The sequence below is a fragment of the Amblyomma americanum genome, chromosome 7 (genome assembly GCF_052857255.1).
Source record: "Amblyomma americanum isolate KBUSLIRL-KWMA chromosome 7, ASM5285725v1, whole genome shotgun sequence".
Lineage (NCBI taxonomy): Eukaryota > Metazoa > Arthropoda > Arachnida > Ixodida > Ixodidae > Amblyomma > Amblyomma americanum.
This window is the reverse complement of record NC_135503.1, coordinates 83,056,085-83,079,648: the sequence shown is the minus strand read 5'-3', so window position 1 is coordinate 83,079,648 and position 23,564 is coordinate 83,056,085. Positions and strand designations below refer to the sequence as shown.

The 23,564-nt window shown below is 47.1% G+C and overlaps 1 protein-coding gene across 1 annotated transcript in view; it reads left to right on the top strand.

Moving 5' to 3' along the window:
- Window positions 1–23,564, top strand: part of LOC144099367 (dnaJ homolog subfamily C member 13-like) — a 153,742-nt gene that overhangs the window by 87,478 nt on the left and 42,700 nt on the right. Inside the window, exons 29-34 of the mRNA XM_077632600.1 lie at window positions 287–422; window positions 4,510–4,694; window positions 6,176–6,367; window positions 9,539–9,718; window positions 12,882–13,154; window positions 16,120–16,236. Coding sequence (XP_077488726.1) covers window positions 287–422; window positions 4,510–4,694; window positions 6,176–6,367; window positions 9,539–9,718; window positions 12,882–13,154; window positions 16,120–16,236 — 1,083 coding nt within the window. The remainder of the gene's footprint in view (window positions 1–286; window positions 423–4,509; window positions 4,695–6,175; window positions 6,368–9,538; window positions 9,719–12,881; window positions 13,155–16,119; window positions 16,237–23,564) is intronic.

Below are 23,564 nucleotides of genomic sequence, written 5' to 3'. Positions count from 1 at the left end.
AATTCACCGTGATGCAAGCCATTCTTGTCAGTTTTTTTCAGGCTGATTCCACAATTCGAACTTTCGGATAATTCAGACATTTTCTTCTGTTTGAATTGATGAGATTTTACTGTAAAAGGTTCACATTAAACTGAGATGGGTTTGATTACTTGCCTTGCGTCTGGTTCCAGAGAAACATTAGTACTCCCTTGTACCTGGCCATTTTGTATTCTCTGCCAAACACTGCTTTACCGCCTCACGTGTGAGATGTGACCCAAGTTGCACACTTGCACATGGGTGGTTACAGGAGCAGTTCGAGAAGGTGAACAAGGCGTACGAGCTGCTGTCGGACAAGACGCAGCGCTGCTCTGAAGGCCCCGACCCAATCAACCTGCAGCTGCTGCTCAAGACTCAGGCCATCCTCTTCAGCCGGCACGCCAAAGGTCTGCCTGTTTTAACAGTGCTGCAAGACTATCTTGGAAACTGCCTTTTTAGTGGCACATTTTTGTAAAAAAAAAAAAAGCAGGAAAAACAAAAACATGCAGTGCCATTCACTTTTATGAACTACAGTAATGCCTCATTACCACGAAATTGCTTGACTCGAAATATCGTTTTATTCGAAATTTCTTCCGGTCCCGACCCAAACGCATGCATTTTAGGTCGCATTACTTGAAGCGTATGAAGAGCTTGACCCGCTTAGAACAAAGTGTCGAGCGGAGGCATCGCAGCCGCGGTGGCAACCCTTTTGCGCATGCAATGTCAAATTAATACAGCTGACGAATTAGTCTCAGGCAGGCACAGAACACACCACAAAAGTACCAAACCTACGACCGATGACCTGCCTAGTAACGAGTACCAAGCGAGTGCTGAGTGCCCCCAGCTGTTTACAGCAGATGCGAATGGAAGCGCGCCCGAACCGGTCGCAGTCGCGTCGCTGGTATCCCTCGTGATAGAATCCAAATGAAGATAAAATTTTCATGACGCTTTGCGATGCCAGAAAACCGCGGTCTCTTGGATGACAAAAAGAGGCCAAAAGACCGCGGGCGGACTTGCGACATTGCATTCCATGGGGTACGCTCGGTGAGCAAAATTTTACCACTCTAAAGAACATTTCTGGCACTGAAACGTGCCAAAAAGCACAAAAGAAGTTTCCCTCCGATTATGAGCCCATTCACGCTTGCGAGTCGAGAGCGAGGTGAGCTTTCGGCAACAAACTTAGCTGCTCCCTGGCTGTCGTAGTCATCACTAAGCCTAACCGTTTCACATCGGCCAAACCAGACGAAACTCTCAAAAGCATGCGAAGACGTTATTCCCGAGAGTTTTAACTTCAAACGAGAAGGCGACCTGCAGGTCACGCTTGCAAGTGTGAACAACGGTGTTGTCGAGCTGCTGCCTGGTCGCACACCCTTTGCCGTGTTCGACGCGAGGAGCTACAAATCGGGAAGATGACTTTGGAGAAGCCGGTCTAGAAATCTGCTTGCCACTCGTTATAATAGGCCTGCATCGCAATAAAACACTGCCCCTAGCTTCGTTGCCCTTTTGACGGTGCAAATAGATCGATAACTTGCCGAAAACACAAATCCAAGCGTCACCAGCGGCAAGTCAGGCTGGTAACATGGCGGGTCAGCGCAACCATGGCACGGACGCGACGATGCGCGAACACCGACACTCGAACCGTAGAATTAGCACAGTGTCGTCAACAACGATGCGCCAAAAAACTCGCCGAAAAACTCAATTGCAAACTTCACAGCTGTACACATCGGGAAAAAGAAACTTCCCAGTAATCATGCGAAGCCGCTATTGCAAAATCGTTCAGTTTTCACGATTGCGCTGCATACCTACAATGAGTGGCTAATCGTTTTTTGAGTGCAACAAACACAACCTCAAACTCGAGCCACAGCATTTCCGTGACCCCCCCGCATGTAAGCGGCCACTGCCTTCGAAATACCCCCATAAAAGCGGTCACTGCCTTCACGATTCAAAATACCCCGGCGGTTGAATGCATGGGCGCGGCGACCGCGGCCTCGTGCAATGCTTGGTCAGATTAGAGCAGGGGTTGCACGTGCCCGGTAAGAACTTCAAACAGCCAAAGCTCACTGATTTTTTTGCACTGAATAATGTTTTGCTTCACTGAATACATTGTATTTTTGACTTCCTCGCCATTGCGGCGCAATTAAAGCTCGACTGCTTTAGATTTTCTCGGGTGGTCGTTTATATCGAATTACCGGTTATAACGAATTTTTTCGCCATCCCGCTGACTTCGTTATAACGAGGGATTACTGTAATTCCGTTGAAGATCGACAGCGTCTCACTAGTCTCACAGGGAATCTGTTATCGTATATTGCTACTTATAAGTCAGCCCTCTACTCCAAAAAAAAATGACTTCAAATATAAGCTGCCCCTCCCCACTTTTCCATCTTTTCCTCTTTTTTTCCTCCTCTTGCAGCCCAAGCTGGCCAGAGATGTATTCTATGACGTGCTTTTCATTATGGCGCTCATCACAGCCCTACATTCACTCACGCTTCCTTCGTCTTTTTCATGCACTTGCCAGCTCTTTGTCGAACGCTTTAGTGCATACTTCCTGTGGAATGCTGACATCATGGCATGCGTATGGGTTAAGATGACTCAAAGCATTGATACGAAAACCAGTGACATAAGCACAAGGTCATCTTTTGGAAGCTAAAGATCAGAGGCGATAAAAGAGTGCACATTCCATACTTGCTTTCTGTGGTGTCCTGTCCAATTGGCTAGTGAGCGACAAACCAAACCAAGCTAACTGCCAGGGTCCATTAGTTTGATTCTGGTGCAGTACATGGTATGGAAGTTTGCTGTCGAAATATTCATGGTTTCTCTGGGAAGATGACACTAGTGCATGCTGGGAAAGCGGCTACAATGGTGTGTAGTTTAAAATATTGATGGCAGAACTAATTTGCATGCAAACAACTTTCTTTTACAAGTGGAACCATCCAGAAGCACCCAAAAGCTCGAGATAAAACAGGCTTGAATTGACAAGTTATCACTGTATGGAATTATACTTCCACAGGACATGGTACTACCCACAGCAGGGCTGAGACCACCTGGGACCTTCGGAGACAGATTAGCTCTGCATACCAACTCCCCCAGTTCTAGATGCTCAAGGTTGTTTTATACATGACAGTGCAGTTAAACCTGGATGTAACGAGCCTCCATGTAGTGAATTTCTTGATAATACAGAATTTCTCCATTCCCCAATGCTGCCCCCATTAAAGGACGACAATTTGTGGACTCCATGAAGCAAAAGGGTTCGGATGGTTGACCTTGATGTAGCGAACCCTTTACGCCAATTACTTTTTTGCTAGTGCTGCGTTACTTCAAAGTTTTGTGTCGATAAAACATGGACTGTCATGAGAGGCACATCTGTGATCACAGCAAGCGACCACAGTTGGCAGTTGGCATAATGTGCTGCACTCCTGTGCCATTGGCACATCCGTGTGGTAAACGCAGCAGTCTCCACTGTTCTCGTTTTTGGAGTGTCGCAACACTTGGCACTACAGCAGTTGATGTTCAGAAGCAGTGCAAAACAATAGGAGTCAGCAGGGAAGGCACGGGATGACCGGTGTGCGCCCATCACTGCCATATGGTTGCTCGTGAGATTCCAGCATCGATAGCTCTCGCATGTGGGAAGTGGGGTCAGCGGAGAGCACTGGCGATGCGAGGTGAAGAATCTATTTCTTGGGGCAGTGGTGGCCGGGTGAACCTAGAGCGGGCCGGTCTAGCGGTGATGGTGCAACTGCACTTGCTGTCCTCCAGCCCAGCCGTGGTGCCTCCGACTTCCCCACATCCCTCACGGTCCCCACACCACTTCTTGTGGTGTCGTGCTAGCATCGGTGGAGATGGGGCAGCTGCTGCCTCAGGTGTATTATTAGTGCGATCATGAAATATTTCTCCACATCTCACTTCGAGTAACGGCAGTTTACAGTGAACATTTTAAAGGTGATTTCATGTACATTATTGGTTTCCATTTAGCATTGTCTTTTGAAGTGTTCACATTAAACTGCATTTAGCAAAAATTGCAGACTTCTCTCAGTTTCGTTATATCCAGTTTTAACTGTGTACGGTAATTTAATTCTTACTGTTCCTAGTTCACAGTGAAACAGCTTTGCAGGGCTGAGTTGAAGTTGTGTAGTCTAGAATTTTCTGTAGGGAAACTGTTGCAACATCATCATCATCAGCAGCAGCCTGACTGCACCCACTGCAGGGCAAAAGCCTCTCCCGCGTCTCCCCAATTAACCCTGTCCTTTGCCAGCTGCGCCCACCCTATGCCTGCAAACTTCCTAATCTCATCCGCCCACCTAACCTTCTGCCGCCCCCTGCTACGCTTGCCTGCTGTCACCATGTTACTCTTGTACTGCAGTTCTGCAGTAATATAGCTCGCCTTACCAAGTGACTCATTTAAATGCTTTTCGCATATGTACAGAAACGTATCTTCCCTCTTGTGCGATCATGCACTGCAGCGTGCTTGTTTTCTGTGTACTACTGTGGGGTGTGCAGAACTGGAGCCATACAAGTATGCTGGGTACGGCCTGCTGCTGCGATTGATGGAGTCTGAGCTGGATGACCCACAGCTGCGAAGCAAGGCTACCCCTCTGTTGGGCGTTGCCACGGAGACAGCGTGGCACACACTGCGCTGCTCACCGCTCAATGTTGAGGAGCTGCGCAGGGAAGGTGGCTTGCAGGTATGGCAGGCAGTGCATGCACTGTACTTGGCAGGGCCTTGTTCATTGAGGTGGCATACTGCAGCCCTCCCTGGAGATAGCTGTGTTGCAGAATGCAAGCTTATATAACGCAGAGTTTCTGGTTAATCTGACACCACTTTTGAATTTGAACTTACGAGCTTCATTGAGGTATGGTTATCACAAAGCTTTGTCACATCCCCAGGGCAATTAAATCCACACCTAATAGGAAGTCTCAGAGTAATTTTGTGAAACCGTTGGGATTAGGATTGGTAACTTGAAATTTTCTTTAATTAACGCATGAAAGAAAGCAGCTGTAATACATGTTGTAGGTTTATAGCGATTGTTTGCTTTCATGACACTAGAAAAACAAACAGATGCGAAGTCAATGAAAGAAACTGGTCAACTAGTCTCGGCAGAAGGGAACATTTTTTTGCAAGTCCCAGATGGTGCTAGGCTACCTGCTGCAAACACGTAATGCTTATATGGTGCTCTTTCTGATGATATCAAACAGCACCTTTTTGGCTATTTCATGCAGTACTGTGTAGTGTGTATTTAATTTAGTGCTGAAAAAATAGGTTCACTTTGTTTACTTTGCCCAGCATATGTTACAGTGATCTAGGTTTTTACGTGTTTATGCATTTGTTTTTGCTAACTTGGCGGCTTGTATTGAATCATAAAAATTTTTGCCTATCTCATTGTTGAGAGTAGATATGCAAGCGTGAAATGCATTGCTGGAAAGGCTATCACATTGTTGGATGGCTCCCTCCTGAAAATGTTGCCTTTCAGAGGGGTGCTCGTTCCTCTGCAGGTTTAACGCATTGAGTTGTCAGTGTGTTTGTGTGGTAGTGTTGACTTGAACGTACATAACAATGAATCTGTTTAGACTGTCTAAACAGGTTCTTTAGCCACACCTATTCCTTGTTTTCCCCCAAGCTGGGGCACACAAACACAACTACCTTGACTTCTGAGCAGTGTGGCCACTCAGGTTGGTGCCAGTAATCTGAGGAATTATTCCTTCACTGTCATTTGAGGACCTTCAAAGGCCTGCACAGCATGCCTGTTTGCAGTGTGCCGGTTCCTTTATCGTATTCCTTCCCAGTTCCTTCCCAGTGCCGGTTCCTTTAGCCCTGGTCTGTTGCTCGGCTTCTTTAGGGTGAAATGCTTGGGAAATGGGTCTTTGACCCCACCTTGAGAAATGGAAAATGCCTTGTGCCATGGTGCTCTTTGGCCGTAGATGCCCTTGCACCATAAAAACCCATAATCATCATGATCCTTTAGCGTATTATGCCCAGCTATTTTCCATGTTGGGCTTCAGGCTCAGTGTAATGCCAAGCTCCAGATTTCGACAATGTTTGCCTACATCTTCTGCAAATAGGAGCTAAAATCATTTTGGGCTTAAACCTGCATCCAGTTTTTATTCTGCCCAGAGGGCAGCCGACCAGTCTTGTGTGTGAACGCTTCTTTTGCTGCTCTGTGCGCAGCTGCTCGAGCGTGCGCTGTCGCGTAGCGTGGAGCTGCTCAACCACAGCTCGCAGAAGGGTGCCTTGGAGACGGAGGTGCTCACCCACACAGCCCACTGCCTGGGTGTGGCTGCCCAGTTCCCAGCCTGCCGACAGGCCCTGTCCACCATGCAGGGTCTGGCCAGGGACCTCTGCCGAGGACTCTACTTCGACGTGAGTCTGGCTGTTGGCTGCTCGCTTGCCTGCTGAGCCTGCTGCTTTTAAGTGCCACAGATTGAGAGTACTTTGGCCCTGATCTTACTGCTTCATTTGGCTAGTAAGGGAGCACTCTCATCATCGAGTCAGCTGACTGAACTTTGAAGATTTCTCTTGCACAGCTGGTGTCTCCCTTGAGCTTGTTCTTATATGCAACTTGTGTGCATGTTTTGTTTGCACAACTGGCTGCATTTGCAAGTAGGGCAACTTTCGGAAGAAATGGGTGGGTAGTTGGTTGGTTCCATACGCATGATGTGTACTACCTTCATTCGCAGAAAAAGGGGAAGTCAGTGTGTGTTCAACAGAAAATTCTAAAATCTATGGCTTATGAAACTGTGGTGGTCACATGCACTCCTCCCTCACCTGCCTCTTCCTTAAATATGCCTCTGATTTTAAGTGTAGACAAACATGCAGGAAACATGTGAAACATTCTGTTCCTAGCTCATGGCAGAGTGCTCAGAGGCCAGGAATCTTTGCGCCATTACTATAATTAGGGTGCCACACAGGCTGGGCAATTTTTGTTGCCATACTAGCCAAAAAAGCCATTCAGGCTGCTTGAGTGGTAACGTCCATTGACGTCTGCATGTTAGACCTGATCAGATCATTCAGCAAAAAAAAAAAAAAGACAATGGAATGTGAGTGCATTTTTTTCATGTTTTCTTCTTGTGTTCTCTTTGAAAGCTCGTTTTCGTTCGCAGTGACCAACCAATGATTCCAACTTGGTGTCTTGCTTCCACTAACTTCCACTGCAAATCGTCTGTTAACTTGACATTTTATACCTCATTTCATTGACACGCTTGCCTATTTGGCTCACTCAAATTAAATCCTATATTTGCAGCCATATTACTCCCACTCCTAGTTCCTATTTGTTTTAACAATGATGTCACACAGTGTCATCTCTGCATAAAGCAGTATACAATGCTTTGTCTGGGTTTTGAGACTTTGCGATGCCTAAACACACTACAGGTAGAAACTCCAATCAGTCACTGAAATGTTTGCTTCTTTGTGTGTTAGCCATCAGTTCCGAAGCATTACTTATTGTGTTTTTTATAATATAGTACTGCTGCAATGTTTGTCAGTGTCCATGTGGCATCAGCCTTGGGCACTGTACCACCAGGCTTAAGGGGGGAGCCTGGTCTTGAAAACAAAATTTAATTATTAAATTAGTCACAAATATGAAATCTTCAGGGAACATGTATTTTTGCATGCCGATTCCAAATGTCATTTAATTCATGTAAAACGACCTTGAGCACTTATTTAATTGATATGCAAGTTTTTCGTGAAGAGAGGGTGCATTTTTCATTTTATATTTATTATTCAACTATTTGTGTTGAAGAAGAGCATTTGCAACAGCCTTATTACAAATCGAAAGCGACAAAAGCTGAATTGTTGAGGAGGCTTTCTTTCCTAAAACCATTAGGGAATGGAATAAGCTGCCGAGCGATGTCGTGGGTGCTGCATCAAATGACGCTCGCTTTTCTATGTTGTAAATGTATGTGCATGTCTAGCGCTTTACGTTTCATTTACTCTGCCTACCCACTGTAATGCCTTGGCGCTGTGGGTTCTTTGATAAATTAATAAATAAAGCTTTCAAGAAGATTTTCTGTAGAAAACTTGATGAAACGTTTGTTATGGGTTCTCTAGATATAAAGGAATGCAGCAAGATAAAATTATCATCCTGCCTATAATAGAACTTGAGTTATAGGGTATTGAAGGCTACTGCGTTGACTCGGCGGTTATGGCACTCTGCGGCTGACCCAAAAGGCGCGGGTTTGATCCCGGCCGTGGCGGTCAAATTTCGATGGAAGCGAAATTTGGGAGGCCCATGTACTGTGCGATGTCAGTGCACGTTAAAAGGACCCCAGGTGGTCGAAATTTCCTGAGCCTTTCACTATGGCATCCCTCATAGCCTGAGTCGCTTTGGGATGTTTAACCCCCATAAACCATAAACCTTATAGGGTATTGAAGCTGCCACTTCAGAAACAGGAATACAAACTTTTTTTCGCATTTCTGAAGCAACGACTCAAAAGTCCTGTAACACAGTTTTATGATAAGCAGGAAAATAATTTTACCCTTATTTCTGGGAAATAGCTCAAAAGACGAGGACAGCAAAGAAAGGAAACAACAGGACCAGCGCTAACTCACAACTAAAGGTTTATTCACAGGAAGCAAAGCATATAAAGAGGGAAAACAATCAAGAAAACAAAGCAAACATGCATGTAGCTATGTGGAAGCAGGAAACAAACCTCACTGTCATGCAGGAATCTAGTTTTCTTTTCTTTATGTAAAAAAAATATTAGAAAATTTTTATGTATAAAAATTTTTTTTCGAGACAAGGCTCCGTCCTTAACAAGAGGCAATTTTTGGCTACTGGATGCAAAATCTTTACTTTTGGGTAGTCATAAATTGGTTTGTCAGTGTGCTTTTAAGGCATGCTGCTTAAGAAACAAGAAAGCAGCTGTGTGGCATCATTCTTCAGCAGTGACACAATGCACATGGCTCCCACACTGACGTTTGTTCCACTGCTCTTCTGCCTCATCTGTCCTTCCTCATGCTCCACTGCACCTAGCGCACTCCTGTGCTTATTCTTGTAACTGCCAGGCACACTAGCACCCTCCTGGAGCATTGCTCGCAACTATGCTTGTTGTTTCAGACATCTTTGCTGCCACACACTCAAAATAGTAGGTTAGACAATAAACTTAATATCGTAGCTGAGCCGCCACGGTGGCTCAGTGGTTATGGCACTCGGCTGCTGACCCGAAAGACGCGGGTTCGATCCCGGCCGCGGCGGTCGAATTTTGATAGAGGCGAAATTCTAGAGGCCCATGTACTGTGCGATGTCAGTGCACGTTAAAGACCCCCAGGTGGTCGAAATTCCCGGAGGCCTTCACTACGGCATCCCTCATAGCCTGAGCCACTTTGGGGTGTCAAACCTCCATAAAAAAAAAAATAATAATAGTATCATAGCTGAAGTTAAGAGAGACTGGAAGCCAGCAGGAGATATGTGATGAGGAAGTTTGTTGGCTTAGCATCGCTACGTCTGGCATGGGATAAGGATAACTAGAGAGAGCAGCTGTTCGGCCTGCATTGGTCGTAATCTTGCTGGTGACGATGGTGATGATGGTGCAGCACCTGTCGGAGCTGTCCCTGGCGTTGGTGCGATGTGTGGGAGCCCTGGCCGTGGAGAGTGCACTGCAGGCGCAGCTGCTGGCAGCCGGCGCCCTCTACCACCTGCTGCTGTCGGCCTTCCACTACGACTACACTCTGCACGAGGGTGGCGTTGAGAGCTCCCTCGAGACCAACCAGCAGGTATGCAGACATGTAATTTTACAGTAAAAGCTCGTTAATTTGAACTCTGCTAATTTGAACTTACGGTTAATTTGAACTGACGCCCGGGTCCTGACACAGCCCTGTGTATTTCATTGGGGGAAAACTCGATGATTCGAACCAGTCGGCATCTGCAATCGTTAATTCGAACTAGGAGCGCCTGGCTGACACCGCTCCTCGTAGATAGAAGCTGACCCATAGTGAGTACAACACGCTACAAATTTATTAGAGATGTAAAACAACAGAGAAGAAAAAAAAGCCGAGTGCACAGTGCTGCCAGAGCCCGCGCTCCGGTGCATGCTGTAGCAGGTCTTCGCTGCTGGAGCACTGACTTGCACCGCTGATGCTTCGGGGCAAGCCGTTCCAGGTTTTCGTTGTGCTGTGGTCGCTGGGTTGCAATCACAAGGTGTGCACAACGCAGTTCGGTCAGTTCAGCCACCGCAGTCATGCTTTTTGTTGGCGCTGCGAGCTACGTGGGCAGCAGAGTGAAGACGTTGGAGCCCTTGAGTGACGCCGATATAATTGAGGCTGCATGCTATCAGCAGACTCCACAGGGCTCACGTGTGGTGCGAACAGCCGATAGTGGTGAGACCAACAGGGGCGACGAGCCTATGCCACTGCCCAATGCATGTGAAGTAGCATAGGCGTTCGATGTTGCAGCACGCTACTTCTCTGCCAGTGAGAACTCGGACGTTGCGCTGGAGCTCTTGGGCAAGCTGCAGATGGTGCTAGTGGAGTCTCTGCAGAAGAAACGCAAGCAAATGCCCGTCACTGATTACTTTTAATTTTGACAACCCTTCCCCATAAATAAACATGTTTTGGAGCATAAATAGCATCTTACTTTCCAGCACTAAAGCTAGCTGCTCACGCGGATGCATTTCAGTACTTGTTTCTGGCGTATAACTGGCCAATCAATTTATTTCATTCGCCATTAGGACCGCAAGGATTTAATTCTCAGAATCCCTCACCAGAAACATGTAGTAGCACCTAACTCGCGATAGCAACTCTAAATTTGACTGCTTCGGGTTCTGCCCGTGTGGTGGGGTGCAATGACTGCTCTTTCTAGTGCCCATTTCACAATTCGGACTTCGCTTAATTCGATTCCGGTCCCCTTCGAGTTCGAATGAACAAGCTTTTACTGTATTTGTGAAGATATGATGGCTGTGGATGTGTGCATGTGATTAGCAATATTTTACGAATGTGATAGCATTTATGCTGTAGTTATGCAGTTTTCTTCTTCTCCGCAACGAAATTTTCTGATTGGCCAATTCCCTGATGTTATCAGTACCACGTGACTCCGATTGACCAGTCAGAGAGCACCACAAAATCCCCCGATTAGTTGAGAGAGGTCACATGACCTTGTGACATCATCGCAACCTGCCCACCTGTGCTGAATTCAATGCAGTTTCCACCTTCCCACCATGGCGCTGTGCATGAGTTTTACAGGAGCTTGGGAAGAGCAACCTTAGTCTCGCAAGCCCCACAGGTAGCTGTGTTCGAAACAGCCACCTGCCAGGGAAGCATCTCATAGCTATAACTGCTGCACCACTGTGCGAGGAGCGGTGCGAGGACTTCCGCGATCTATGAATGCGATTGAGAGGGTCATGACGTCAGAACTGCATGATGATTAATAGACCAATCATAGGGCACTGCCAAAGTCTTAAACATGAGGACCCCCAAAATTTGTAAGTTGGTCCACCGCCAAAAATTCCTAAGGACCCCCAAAATGTTTTGAATTAGGCCTACCCCAGAAAATGGAATAAGGGTGTATTAGTGGGTCAAATGAGTATAATCTCATATGATAGTCCATTGGAAGGTACTCAAACATTCTAGGAGGTGATGACTCGTACGTACCTATGGAACTGGTTCTAATCGGAGTATTGGCGGTGAACTCGCAAGAACATTAGACACTCATTTTAGACACTATTGCAGTTTCTTCTTTCAGAATGTGGTTAAGAAGGCCTCCAAGTTATTTTGGTGGTCTCAGAATACATGCCATTATCTGGCTCTGGCAGGAAATTGACATGAAGGTAAGCATAATGCAGAACAAAGTGCAACTTGTATGGACTTGTATTTTTCAATGGTACTGATGTATGTCACAAACGAGCCGGGTTGCACGTATTAAAGAGAATAGGCATTCAAGATTTAGTCCAGAACTGTCGTGATGTAAATGCTCATTACTCAGATTGCCAGGATTTGAAAGATCGAGAACACCTCTGTTTCAAAGAAATCCTCCAGAGGTTGTGATGAAAAACAAAAAAACTATCTTGCTCACAATGGACACCCAAACAGCTCCGTAAGTGAAGAGGTCAAATAAATCTGAAAGGAGGAAGAGAGCTGCTGTATGGAGGATGCCAAATTTATTTCATCCAACCAACCACCTCCCGCAGGCAGGTGGGCCACCTAGGTCATGTGACCATGCGGCATCATCACAACCTGCCCACCATGGCAAGTGGCAGTTAAATTAATGACTGGTCACTTGGGAAGAGCAGCCTGGGTCGCACAGGGCCCAGCGCTGGAAGCACCTGCCATCGCTGGGCAGTGGCACATTGCTTAACCGCGCACCACTGCGCCAGGAGGGGTATGAGGACTCCAAAGGAGATATGAATGTAAAGTAGAGAACAACCTGCATATGTGGGAATTAACCCGCTACGCTATCGCGTCATACCCTTAAGGCCGAGCTTAAGTGTCCCCTTCAATTTTTTTGGCTATTATTGGAAGCAATTTATTGAAATTTGATGTTAATATATAATGTATTGCACGGATATCAGAACAAAAGTCACATTTAAAGGTACATATCAGTTGGCGTTCAGCTGCTGTACCCAAGGTTGTGAGTTCAATCACAGCCGCGGCAGGCGTACTTAGGCGGAGGCGAATTATAAAAATGCCCGTGAGCAAAAATGACCATTTACTAGTCCAAGTTACTAATCTCGAGCCCTCTGCTAAAGCATTCCTCATAACCCATGGGTTGCTTCGTGATGTTGACCACCACAATTTAAATTTAAAATTTTTTAAGGTACCCATCCCAGACTCTTCCCTAGCAAAGTTTAAGATGATTTGCCATGGAGCTGGCGTGTTGACTGATGCAAGGAGGTCTGTTTGGGCTGAGCTGAATTTCACTGATGGTGCAGTCTTCTCTTTGCAGGAAGTGGCCAATCGACTGGCTGAGGAGAGCATTGGGGCCTGTGCACGGCTAGCAGGCCTTGACGGCACCTGTCCGCCCAATGCTGCAGCACGAGCAGCACTGTCAGCTTTGTTGACTCCGTACCTGGCTCGAAAGCTGGGCGTGCTTCCAGCTCCAGAGCTTTTGCGGATATTGACGGCCAACACGGAGAACCCTTACCTGCTCTGGGACAATGCCACACGGATAGAGCTTCGAGAGTACCTGCGTGAGCAACAGCGATCTGTTGTGCGATCGGTGGGTTGAGTCAACAGGGACAGTTTTAGTCATTGGTTTTCAATTTTGTTTATTCCCAACACCTAAATTCAATATATTCAGGTTGAATTGTTCAAATCTGTTTCTGTTCTGTTTGAATCCAGAGCTTGAATGTTTTCACATCCCTAATTTTGAGCACTTGTGGGCAGGCAGGTAGGTGACCACGACTGTTGCAACTCCCATTGGTGTCCACCTGTTTTGATGAGTTATGCTATTTCTATCTGTGCATTGTTCACTCTTATCAACCAGTTTTGCTTTTAGTTCACTGCCAGTTAGGGGCTAGGCATGGCTCTGAGCATGAGTTCGTTTGTTGTCATCTGCCCTAAAGAAATTCTTGCTTCCTCTCAGCAGGGCTGATCTGTTCAGGTCAAGCTCTAAGTAATGCTCTAACACTAGTGATAAAGTAACAACCACTAGCGCTGTGTGCATCATAAGTCCTCTTTTTGAAAAAAATAGATTAGTACAGTAGAACTCGGTGAAATGAATCTCTGGGGAGCTGTGAAAAATACTGTATATACACGTGTAAGGGCCGTTATTTTTTTTTCGTGGTTCGGTGTGGCCCTTATGCGGGACTGACATTTTTTCATAGTTTTCTCGACTACAGCAGAGCTCCAATTACGCATCCCTTTTTGTATACTGTGATGCGCATTTTTATGATAAGGCACAGTCTTGGCAAATCCTTCAAATACATAATGCATGGAAAATATGGATGATAGGACGCGTGCCCAGCGACTGGAATGAATTAATCACAAGAAGTAAAACAGGTTGTTTGTTCAGTTTACTGGCAAACGTCATGTGATTAAGATCAAGATCCACCAAAGATCTGATGCTGGATCGATCGATGGTTCGGAGCAGCGCACCACATGTGTGACGCGCCGTCAATGTGAGGTGGCGTTCGTCTGGCCTACTTTTCCATGCATTTCATGGTCGAAGACATTGTGGAAATTAATTATACGTTCATTGTAATGTGAGGCTATTGTGTTATATAAGCTGGTAACAAGATAAGACCTTTTATGGTAAACCAGGACTAGATTCAAAGCACTTTTCCTGTGGCTTCAATGTAAAGCACTGACGTGCTTCACATTGTGAATCAGGCAGTGTGAAGCAGGCCTAGCAACATCAGATGAACAGTGCGCTGCTGTGGTGGCACCCTACCTGGCAGGTGGCATGTCACCACGAAGAAACGTGCCACTAGCTTGGGTGCGCCCCATTCTAGAAACTAGCACCGCATGTTTGCGGTTCCAGGCAGAGTCCGGTGCATGGAACAACTCGTGCCTGGTCGTGCAGTCGGTTATCGTCTATCAGCTCCCAGCATAAGATACCACGTGGGCAAAATTAGGCACACATGAAGCAGTTCTTCTGGCTGACCTTTTTTTTTTTTTCTGCTAAATTACCAGCTGGCATGTTGGCGGGGCGGCCTTTTCGTGAGTATATATACAGTATTTGTATCATCAAAAGCGAACAAAATTCATATGCATAAGAACAGGAAATGCATTTACAGACCTGTTCTTGCCTGACAGGATTTATTTGCAGCCTCATGCAACTGCTCACTCACGGCATCGACATGCGCGGGCTGCGTGCTGCCACTAAAAACTTGCGGTACATTATCACATGACTGATGATCCCGGTGTTAGGTGTGGGGCTTCTATCCCGTAGCAGGGTACCGGTGTTGGGGGATTGCGCTTCGATCCCACCGCTGTTACCAGTTGTTAGATGTGGGTCCCTGGTTCGCCCTGCGCTGTCTCTCGCCGAGGTCGGTGTCCCCGGGTTCCGGATCGGGAGACTGCTGTTGTTGGGTTACGAAGAGATGAGAGGGTCTTCGAGGTGAAGAAGAGACTGAAGGGTTTATTTACATTTTTACATAGTTCGAAAGAGTGTATCGGGAGCTGGTGATCACACGCCAGATCGCTGCTTAAATAGGGTCCCCTGTCCCCAGCTCCTTAGTTGGGGAATTTAGTTCATTAAAAATGCGTCCAATCACTGTGACGTTGATCACGTGTCCAGTCTTTAGGGTCCCCCTTCCAGGACGGCCCCAACAACACACTCTTGCCACTTCTGGCAGGTTATGGTCTGCGCTCTCCCGGCAGCAGTGATGAATAGCCCGAAGGGGGTCCCATGGCAGCGTCGAAGGTCAGTCACCTGAACTCCACAGCGGTAGCGTGGGAACTAAAGGTTGCCACTGCAGTTTGCAGAAGGTTCCACGTATAAGGAAAAGCACAGTCTAAGACGAGGTTGTTTTCGAAGCACGAGGATTCCGGCGTCGTTGGCTTAGTCAAACACGGCCGCATTTGCCACGGCTCATTTGCATCCCCGCCGCTCGCCGGCTCCCCAGCCGTCCCCTCCGGGATAAAGATGTCCCGGGTGGGTCCTGCGTTTAGAACAAACGACAGGTTCACTAAAGCCGTTCTCAGGCAGCAGACGGCCGTTTCACCCCGTAAACAGCAGGGGGGTGGGAACAAGGTCCCTTGTAGACGCCATCACCTGCATTCGTGGCGCCGCAACCCCGTCGTCGGCTCTTTGAAGCTTCTGTCGATTGATGATTCTCAGTGGCTTGAATATTCTTGGCATGTTGGCGTCTCCAAATGTAACACCGGCATCAGCAATATAACTGCAATACTTAGTGCTTGAGGGTGCGGTCGCGGCTTGCGTGTTTGTATTATCAGTCATGGCGTGGAAGAGCATTCAGAATGTCCTAAATTCTGCACATTGTATATAGTGCGCTCTGGCCTGGGAATTTAACGAATTCATATTATCTCAAAATTCGTATCAACCATGATCATATCGTCGAGATTCTGCTGTACTAATCAGAGACTGAATGTCAGGTCTACTGACATTCATGAGAGGGTCAGTTGTGCACCACGCTTTAACATTTTGCTTTGACCTTTCAGAGACGTTTGTTTGAGTGTAAATTCTTGGTGTCATTGAGTCTGCCTCTCTCTCTCCACAGGGCGAGTGTGACGAGTCATACGGCGCCAACTTTGTGTACAGCGCCCACAAGGAGGAACTGGTGGTGGGCGAGATATTCGTGCGCATCTACAATGATCAGCCCAGTTTTCCTCTGGAGGTGAGTTTCCACACGGCTCTCACAGAACTGCTTTCGAGCTGGCATTGGCTGATTTATTGAGTGGCAAACTCAGTCATATGCTTAGTTTAGCTCATGGCTTTCCACTAGCCTTGTTTGTAAGCCATCTGAGGTCCAGTACACTCTTCCAACCAAGAGAAACACACTAAATCGACCGTTGGTTGTGTAGTGACATCTAATAGAGGGTGTTAGCACGGCTATTCTGTTGCTAGAGAAGTACTCATGGTTGTTGAGCGTGTGGTGCGACTATACTTTCCGGTGGAAGCTCTCGCACAAGCTCTGCCAGGCACTGAGTGAGACTTTTTACGGTTGAACCTCGATAAAACGAAGCAGTATTTGTTGGAAAAAAACTTGGTTGTATCACGAACTTCGTTGCATCGTGGTTGTTGTTTTTCTGTGGTGCAAACGAAATCACGCATTTCTAAAACCTTCCCGTTCGCTTTACTTCACCCACATGTGTTCGTGAAGATATTACAAGCGATTTTAGAAGAAACGCCAAGCAAAACGAGCAGCGCGCGTAGTCCTGTAAAGCTTCATTGCCTGGAAAATCGCATATCAAAATATCGGTTTTGTCGAAATTTTCTGCGTAGCCGAGCCGCTCGCCATGGCACCGCGCATTTATATTTCCCTATACCTCGAAGTATTTTTCTCAGCGAACTGCGAATATCTCGAAACCTTTAATGATAGCTAGAGGTAAATGCTGCCACTGAAGAAGTACCACAAGCTTCGTGCATTACAGCAGCGACTGCCACGAAGCGGGCGCACTGAATACAAAATCAGGCGGTGCTGCTGGAATCCGTTAAAGGTATCAAGCAACCCTGCCAACCATCAGATACGCTCGCAGAGTGATGGGAACTGGACGTGCAAGCCAGAGGTCCCCGCAAGATAGCGCAACCGGTTTGGCTTGCTTTGTGCGCCAGCCGCTGTTTGATTTAGTGTTTAACTTCTTGAAGTGACATTGGCTATAAGGGATGCCATTCTCGAGGGCTCTGGAAATTTCGACCAGCTGGAATTCTTAAATGTGCATTGACGTCATGCATTACTGTCATGCGCAGTTCATATCGAGCACGATAGTATGTGTGCCTTGCGGGCCTTGCGTTTTGCCTCCATTAAGACACGGCCGCCATGTCCTCTGGATCAGCATTCGAGCGCCCGAACCACTAAGCTGTAGTGGCGGGGCGAGATGAGCGCGAGATATCAAGCATTATTCACAAACTAGAAACTAGGGGTGCATGGAATATCGAAATTTTAGAATACGAATCGAATACGCATATGAAGAAAAAATGGCTTCGAATATCGAATCGATTATTGAATATCTGGTCAGCACCAAAAAAAAAATTCAGAAAAGATAAACAAGCAAAAATTGTTGCTCATATTTTTTTCAAAATAGTGTATAGCCCTTACAACTGAAATAAACAAAACTAGACTGCCTGAGCACCGTATAAAAAAAAAGTATGATGTGCGCAAAAATGTATACTACTTAATTGAACTGCATAACAGTATCCAACCTGTAATGTGGTCAGGCGAAATGCAATCCATAAAATGACAAGACTGGAAACAAAAATAACATGATGGCTAGTAAAACCTCATTAATTCGGGGCTCAATGGACTGACAGAAATGCCCAGGTTATTTGAAGGTGGATTTATAAAATGCCCCGCGGCTCCGAAAAAAAAAATATATTAAAATGCGGTAGTCTTATGAGGCGGCTGTATCGTGCAAACTCCTGTAATTCAGTGACGAGCACAGAGTTTCGGCGTGCTGGAAGACATCGCGAATGTAAGCGAGATGGGAGCGCACATTGACGTCGGAATAGCGAGACTGCTTCTAAAAAAGGAAAAAAAATGACGAGCGATGTGTCAGTCAGCGTCTGAAAGCGGCACGGTGCTGATATTGGACTACTGGCGAATGCGCGGGCCGACAGTTGCCATTGCAACGGGCAAGTGGCCAAGCTCAGAAACCAAAACTACGCGTCCAGGTTATTTTTTTGATCTAGTGACAGGGGCCCTCTGAACTTTGTCACACCTGCCATTAGGCCCACTTAAAAGGTGCATGGGTTACAGTGCACCATGCAATACGTGGGATTTTTACAGGATCACTTGCCCTGTTGTTACACCTTGACTCCCTTGACTCGCCCCTCCGGGAGCCTCGCGCGAAATTCCGCAAGCAGGCTTTCCCGCATAGCGTAGTTGACCAAAACAAGATGGCGGTGGGCACGCTCAGAGAGTTAAGGTGACTGAACGAATGCCATGGGTGTGGGCATTAATTCGATAACATATTACGGAAGTATAAAAAAATAAGCGCGCTTTCGCGTTGCAATTCTTAGAAGCGCGTCGTCCCCCATGTTGTTCGCAGCACGTGTGCTATGTGGGAAAGCCCACTTGCGGAATTGCGCAGAAGGGTCAAGCCTAGCGGCATCGGAATGCGATCGGTCCACGCGATAAACGATGGAGAAGAAAGAGAACAGGGCCTTTATGTTGTTTTCCTGGAATTTTAAACTCTATATTCAGATAATTTGCCCAGATATTGCACTTTTGCAACAATCAGATTTACGAAAGTCGGCGCGGTATACGATCGCTGCGGAGTATTCGGGAATTTTCAAATATTCGGAAAATCACGAATATCATTTCTCGAATACGAATATGAACCGAATATGAAACATATTCGATTCGTATTCGAAATTTTGAATATTCACACACCCCTACTAGAAACCTTTATTGTACAAGCTTTGCACAAGGCAACCCACTTCATGGTGCGGCCGTAAACTCTGTTAAGTTCGCTTGAGGTTTGTTGAAGAGCGTCGGCGTTTTGTGATGCTCATATGTTACTACTGCTACCAATGCTTGCTCATCTTTTTGCATGCCAGCATACCTGTGCACCACTCATTGTTGCACAGAAGTACAAGCACCATGACCAAAAAGAGGAAGAAATGACTGCCTCAGCACTTCTTTGTGTGCCAACGAACGAAATGGACACTCTAGGTGCTCTAGGCTTGGATTGGATTGACTACCATATTTACACGATTGTAAGTCGGCTCGAATGTAAGTCGACGCCCCCATCACATTTCTGAAAAAAGCAAAAATTTGGAGGTCGTTTACACTTGGCTTTTAATAATAGAATGCAGTAGCACTATGCGGCGGCCTCCGCTTGTCATCAGCCGCTGTCGGCTGCCGCGCGCGGGCGCGCCCGTATCGACACTTCCTTGAGCGCCGAGTGCTCTATTGAAAGTAAACAGAAAAAAAAACTTTAACGACGTCTATTAAGAGTAGAACGCGAATGCGTTATCGACCGCTGCAGCTTATCAGCAGCCGCAACCTGTGGGGAGTGGACTGGTGCCGGTTTGCTGCTCATCAACAGCCGTCATCGGCCGCCGCGCATGGGTTGGGGATGCTGGTTTTGTGCGTTGACATAATCTGCTCAAGGCCAGCACACCAAGAGCGATGCGATGGAGCCGCGCAGCAAAAATGCAACCACGCTGTAGCATACCTGGTATCTCGTTTGTCTCGCCTTTGTTTATGATGCAATGCTTTGGTTTCGATTTTAAGTCGACCCCCCACTTCGCATTTTCAAATTTTGAAAAATAGGTCAACTTTCAATTGTGTAAATGTAGTACGTTGCTGTAGGCATTGAAAAATCAAGAATGCCTATTTTAAGGTCCGTGACCCGAAGCTCGAAGATCTCCACATGTGGTTGCATGCTACGGTCGCAAAGCGGATTCCTGTATCTGGAGACCTTCTGAAGCAGAAGGCGGAGACACTCACTCTCCAGATGAACATCGATACATTCATGTTCAGTGATGGGTGGCTCTGTAATTTCAAGAAGAGATTTGACCTCGCTTTCAGGAGGATGTGTGGTGAGAGTGGCGCCGTCGATCGGACCCACGTAGCAAATTATTGCTCCAACACTCTGGAGTCGCTGTTGTGCCAGTTTTCACCAGATGATGTGTTCAGCTGCGACGAAGCAGCTCCCTTTTATAAGATGCTGCCCGAAAGGACCCTTGTTTTGTCTGGCGATCCCTGCCACGGCGGGAAGCATAGTAAAGAGCGCATCCCGATAATGGTAGGCAGCAACATGTCGGGGAAGGAGAAGCTTCTGCTTCTTGTCATTGGAAAATCCAAAAGCCCGAGATGTTTCAAGGGTGTGAAGTCGCTGCCCGTCTGGTACCGTATTTACTCGAATGTGACGCGACGACGATTGTAACGCGAGGGTTGACTTTTCGGGTGTGAAAAGGGGGAAAAAGAAAACTGATTGTAACGCAAGGGTAGACTTCAGGCGTGCGATGGAAAAACCGAAAGAACCCAAATGTGGCGTGAGGAACCGACATCGCACAGTTCTGAGGGTCAAAGACAACTTTATTGAAATACAAGCCAAACAGGCATTCCTGTACACCCTCATCCTCACGGCAGTTGTTGCCGTCACTGTCATCATCACAGCTTGACTCTTCTTTGTCACTAGCTGCCTCCCACAGGAGGTCGTCCTTGCTTCTGTCTAAAGCATTTGAAATTGAGCATTTCTTAAATGCGCGGTAGCCCAAATCATGAGGCAGCCCGTACCAGGCTGCTGAAACCCAGTGGGCAACGGTAGACGCGCTTGGGAATTTCAGCCTACCTGCAGGTGTTCCGCTTTCAATCCACTCCCAGTATAATTGTCGCAAGCGATCCTTGAAGGGCTTCTTCATGCAAACATCCAGAGGCTGGAGAATGGAGGTCATGCCACCTGGTATAACGACGAGATGCGTTCGGTCACACTGTAGCTTTTGTTTGACGCCGGGTGTCAGGTGACCTCGGGAAGAATCCAGAACCAATATTGCTTCCGGATGCAGCAATGCGCCTGGCCTTCGGTCCCACATGCTTTGAATCCAATCTATGACAAGATTCGAGTTCATCCAACCTTTTTCGTGACAGCGCACGATAACGTCTTTCGGGAAAGTTTCCTTCGGGGGATCGTCTTGCAGCGAGAAATGATGAATGGAGGTAGCTTGCGGCCGTCAGCCAAACATGCCAGCATAACGGTAATCCGATTTTTTTCGTTGCCTGTGCTTCTAAGGCAAACTTCATGCTCACCAGACTTGTGGACTGTTCTGGACATAGGCATGTCCTGATACATGGGGGTCTGGTCGGCACTGCCAATATGTCCCAAGTGGCATGTTGGTAGAGTGACGAAGATCGATGACGTAGCTCTGGAACTCTCGAAGTTTTGATTCGAAGTCCCCGGGCAGCTTCTGGCAAATAGAAGTCGTGCGTCGAAGGGAGAACCTAGCCTTTCGCATAAACTTCTGCACTCAGCCTCGTGATGCCTTAAACTGGTTTGGGTCAAACCCGTGTCCCGTGCAAGCTCCTGTGCTTTGCACTGAAGCATTTCACTGCTTACTCCAAGTAGTCGGCAATGTTGCTCGCTAATGAACTCTGCAAGGCGACGCTCCAACTCCGATAAGCGGCCTTTCTTGGGCCCCTGAAAGCCTTTTCGCAGGCTGTTGCGGTTAAACAATTTCTCACGATGTTTCCTCCATCCCCTGATCGTCGATTTGTTGACGTCCAGACATCTTGCAGCCGCTGAATTTCCCACTTTCTCAGCAAGCAGAATAGTGTTGCGCTTGAAGCGAGCTGTATGCTTAGCGCGTGAGCACACCATTCCGCTTGAAGACAACTCGACCGTTTGATGGGGATAGACCTAAGACTCTAAGCACGGAACGCACAACTACACGCACTGGCACCAAACACGAGAAAGAGCGAACAAAATGCGCTGCTCCATGCCCTGCTGCCCATTAGTCACCAGGCCATGTTTTTGCATCAGTTGCAAGGATTAACAGACATATGGTGGTGCAATCGCTCGCTGCTTTGTTGGCGTCTTGGTGGCGATTGCGAGCGCTCGGTGCCTCCGAGATGGCTGTTTCATTTTGCAGTCACGGAGGCTACACAACCTCGCTACAGGTTGCGAGCATTCGTCAAGAGGTGGTGCCCTCTCATCGCACCAGTGACTCTAGCTGGCGTCGACTCTTGTTTGCTTGTTCTCACTGGCGGAGTCTTTTTTTTTATGCGTTTGCGATTAGGTTGCCGCTTTGTCCTAGTAGTTGTGACCTGTGGTTCGCGTACTGGTTGACCGGCGAATTGGAGTGCGTGATTTCGAATGACCAGTACAATCAACGCACACGTTTGGCACATGAAATGATTTTAATACTGTGTTTGGTGCTCTTCGTAGCGTTTTTAAACCAAGTATTTGATTTTAACGCGGGGGGGGGGTGACATTTCTTTTCTACTTCCGGTAAAAAAACTCTCATTACATTCGAGTAAGTACAGTACGAGGCCAACACAAAAGCGTGGATCACGCAGCAGCTCTTCAGCGACTACATTCGCAAACTCGACTGGAAATTCAAGTTGAAAACCGGAAGTTACTGCTCTTTGTGGATAACTGCTAGTCACATGGTCACATCCATGATCTCGATTCCATCTGCTTGGAATTCCTGCCACCGAACACCTCAAGTGTCCTGCAGCCCATGGATCATGGAGTTATAAAAAATCTGAAGGTCCTCAAGTGTCCTGCAGCCCATGGATCATGGAGTTATAAAAAATCTGAAGGTCCTCTACAGAGCACGCCTCTTGAGCGGCATGATCCTCTGTGTCGACGCCAGCAAGCAGTACGCTGTTAGCCTTCCTACGGCAATAAACATGCTCGTGGATGCCTGGAAGACAGTGACCCCTGTCACTATACAGAACTGCTTTTGACACGATGGATTTGCTGTGACAAATGAAGCGGATCCCGTGACGGCCCAGGATCTGCCGCCTTCAGATGTGCTCCCTACTGACGCCGATCCCGTGGTGGCCCAGGACCTGCCGCCATCCGATTTGCTCTCTACTTACGCCGAAAGTATTCTTCGAGACCTGCGCATTGGTGTCATTGCGATTCCGAACACTGTCTCATTTGACAACTTTTCTGACGCTGACAGTGCTATGCTGACATGCGCAGAACTCGAGGACAACGAGATAATTCGTCAGGTTTTTGCTGCCCCGCTGAATGATGACTTGGAGGCTGAAGGTGACGCATCATGTATGCTGCTGCCGTCGCACGCGAACTTTGTACACGCTGTGACTGTCCTTTCAGCTGCCTGTAGTAACCACACGACCTTCGGGATTCAGGCTGATCTGATAGCACTTAAACGGAGCAGCGTGCAAAAGCAAATTCATGATTTCTTTAAGCCTATTGCCAAGCCTGAGTAAGTACGTAAAAATAAAGGTTTTTTTTATCTTTTTTTTTTGGACACCTGTTTATTCGGACTTATCTGCGGTTCCTGTGAGGTCCGAAGGAAAGTTTTAAA